The sequence below is a fragment of the Coturnix japonica genome, unplaced genomic scaffold (assembly GCF_001577835.2).
Source record: "Coturnix japonica isolate 7356 unplaced genomic scaffold, Coturnix japonica 2.1 chrUnrandom554, whole genome shotgun sequence".
Lineage (NCBI taxonomy): Eukaryota > Metazoa > Chordata > Aves > Galliformes > Phasianidae > Coturnix > Coturnix japonica.
In genome coordinates, this window is record NW_015439934.1 from 17,420 (window position 1) to 20,631 (window position 3,212).

At 55.4% G+C, this 3,212-nt stretch overlaps 1 protein-coding gene across 1 annotated transcript in view; it reads right to left on the reverse strand.

The window, feature by feature from the left end:
• The window catches only part of CADM4 (cell adhesion molecule 4), a 9,061-nt gene that overhangs the window by 1,786 nt on the left and 4,063 nt on the right, over positions 1 to 3,212 (reverse strand). The window contains exons 2-4 of the mRNA XM_032441770.1: positions 2,876 to 2,925; positions 1,869 to 2,124; positions 13 to 141 (exon numbers count right to left, since the gene is read on the reverse strand). Coding sequence (XP_032297661.1) covers positions 13 to 141; positions 1,869 to 2,124; positions 2,876 to 2,925 — 435 coding nt within the window. The remainder of the gene's footprint in view (positions 1 to 12; positions 142 to 1,868; positions 2,125 to 2,875; positions 2,926 to 3,212) is intronic.

A 3,212-nucleotide genomic window follows, 5' to 3' on the forward strand; every position in this document is an offset into this window, starting at 1 on the left:
CCCCCCCGTTACCTTTCTGCCTAATGGAGCACCACACCATGGTGACGAGGACGCAGATGAGCAGGAAAACGAGCAGGGCCAGAATCCCCCCAACGATGGCGTAAGGGACGGAGCGCTGAGCCGCCACCACCGCGTCGGGGTCTGGGGGGACATACACAGTGCTATGGGGCTCTATGGGGCTCTATGGGTCCCTATGGGGCTCTATGGGTCTCTATGGGTCTCTATGGGTCGCCATGGGTCTCTATGGGGTCTCTATAGGACTCTATGGGGTCTCTATGAGGCTCTATGGGTCTCTATGGGACTCTATGGAGTCTCTATGGGACTCTATGGGTCTCTGTGGGGTCTCTATGGGTCTCTATGGGTCGCCATGGGTCTCTATGGGTCTCTATGGGACTCTATGGGGTCTCTATGGGACTCTATGGGTCCCTATGTGTCACTATGGGGTCTCTATGGGTCCCTATGGGTCTCTATGGGTCCCTATGGGTCCCTATGGGTCGCCATGGGTCTCTATGAGGTCACTATGGGTCTCTATGGGTCTCTATGGGGCCCTATGGGACACTATGGGGTCCCTATGGGTCTCTATGTGTCACTATGGGGTCCCTATGGGTCTCTATGAGGCTCTATGGGTCTCTATGGGGTCTCTATGGGGCTCTATGGGGTCCCTATGGGTCTCTATGAGGCTCTATGGGTCTCTATGGGTTGCTATGGGTCCCTCTGGGTCACTATGGGGTCCCTATGGGTCTCTATGAGGCTCTATGGGTCTCTATGGGTCACAATGGGTCCCTATGGGTCTTTATGGGTCCCTATGGGTCTCTATGGGTCGCTATGGGGTCTCTATGGGGTCTCTATGGGTCTCTATGGGTCTCTATGGGTCCCTATGGGTCCCTATGGGTCTCTATGGGGTCTCCATGGGGTCTCCATGGGGTCTCTATGGGACTCTATGGGGCTCTATGGGTCTCTATGGGTCTCTATGGGTCTCTATGAGGTCTCTATGGGTCTCTATGGGGTCTCTATGGGGTCACTATGGGTCTCTATAGGGCCTCTATGGGTCTCTATGGGTCACTATGGGTCACTATGGGGTCACTATGGAGTCTGTATGGGTCCCTATGGGGCCCTATGGGTCTCTATGGGTCACTATTGGGTCTCTATGGCTCTCTATAGGGTCCCTATGGGTCTCTATGGGTACCTATGGGTTTCTATGGGGTCACTTTGGGGTCTCTATGGGTCTCTATGGGTCCCTATGGGTCTCTATGGGTACCTATGGGTCACCATGGGGTCTCTATGGGGTCTCTATGGGGTCTCTATCGGTCTCTATGAGGCTCTATGGGTCACTATGGGGTCTCTATGGGGCTCTATGGGGTCCCTATGGGGCTCTATGGGGTCCCTATGGGTCTCTATGGGTCTCTATGGGGTCCCTCTGGGTCACTATGGGGTCCCTATGGGTCTCTATGGGGTCTCTATGGGGTCTCTATGGGGTCATTATGGGTCTCTATAGGGCCTCTATGGGTCTCTATGGGTCCCTATGGGTCTCTATGAGGCTCTATGGGTCTCTATGGGTCTCTATGGGTCCCTATGGGTCTCTATGGGTCTCTATGGGTCTCTATGAGGCTCTATGGGTCTCTATGGGTCTCTATGGGTCCCTATGGGTCTGGGGGGACACACACAATGAATGGAGGGCCATAAACCATAGAGAATGAAAGCGGTATTTTGTGCTAGAGCGCCACCTGCCATAGAGACTAAGGAGGTATTACCACAGAGAACCGGAAGTAGCCGGTAGAGCTCCCCCTACCATAGAGACCCGGAAGTACAGGCGGGTATAGCTCCCCCTACCATAGAGAAGCGGAAGTAGGCGGTAGAGCGCCCCCTACCATAGACGACGAGCACGTAGTGCGCCGTGGCGCGGCCGTGGCGGTTGGCGGCGCTGCAGCTGTAGGTGCCGTTATCGTGGGGGCTCAGGGCCGACACCGTCAGAACGGCGCCGTCAGCGCGGGAACGGGACGGTAACGAGTCGTTACTGCGGCTCCACGTGATGTCGGTGGGGCTGGGGGGGAGATAGGGGGGATATAGGGGGAGATATGGGGGGATCCCATTATAACCCATATTCCCCTCCATAATAACCCATATCTGCCATATTCCCCCCATATAACCCCGATATCCCCCCCAAAATTCCCCCATATTCCCCCCTATAACCCCGCCATATCCCCCCATGTTCCCATATCCCCATATACCCCATATCCCCCCATATCCCTCCTAGTATCCCCCCATATAAGACCCCTATTCCCCCCATATACCCCATACCCCTATATAACCCCATATACCCCATCATCGCCCATATCCCCCATATTCCCCCCATATTCCCATATCCCCCTATACTCACATTGCACATCCAGCATGTACTGTGTCTGCCTGCGCTGCCCCCTCAGTGCCGGTGTGTGGCCTCGCAAGGTGATGATGCGCCGTGGATCCCGACGGCTCCACCGCAGGCCGCCATCAACTGCTGGCGAAGGCTGAACACCTTGCCATGGGCCTCACGTGTGTGAAGCCCATAGTATAGGGGGATATGGGGGGATCATGGGGGATGATATGGGGTGTCTATGGGGGTCTTGGGGCTCTATGGGGTGGTCTATGGGCTCTATGGGGTCTGTATTGGGTGCTCATATGGGGTGTCTATGGGGCTCTATGGGTCACAATGCGCGCAGCTGAACTCCTTGCCTAGGGCCTCACGGTGGTGGCAGCCTATATAGGGGATGATGGGTGGATATAGGCGAGATATGGGTGTCTATGGGGTTCGTATGGGCTCTATGGGTGGTTCTATGGGGCTCTCTGGGGTCTGTATGGGGCTCTATGGGGTGTCTATGGGGCTCTATGGGGTCACAATGCTGCGCAGGCTGAACACCTTGCCATGGGCCTCACGGTGTAATGAGCCTATGGGGATATGGGGCTCTATGGGGGCTCTATGGGGTGTCTATGGGGCTCTATGGGGTGTCTATGGGCTCTTATGGGGTGTCTTATGGGGGGATATGGGGTGTTCTATGGGGGGATATGGGGCTCTATGGCGGTGTCTATGGGGCTCTGGGCTCTATGCTTATATGTCCCTATATGTATTCACCGGTGTCTCACGTGTATCTCGTTGGCGGTCCCCCAGTACCACGTATGTTGTGGCTATATAAGATCTCTATGGATATATAGGGTCCCTATGGCGCTATATAAGA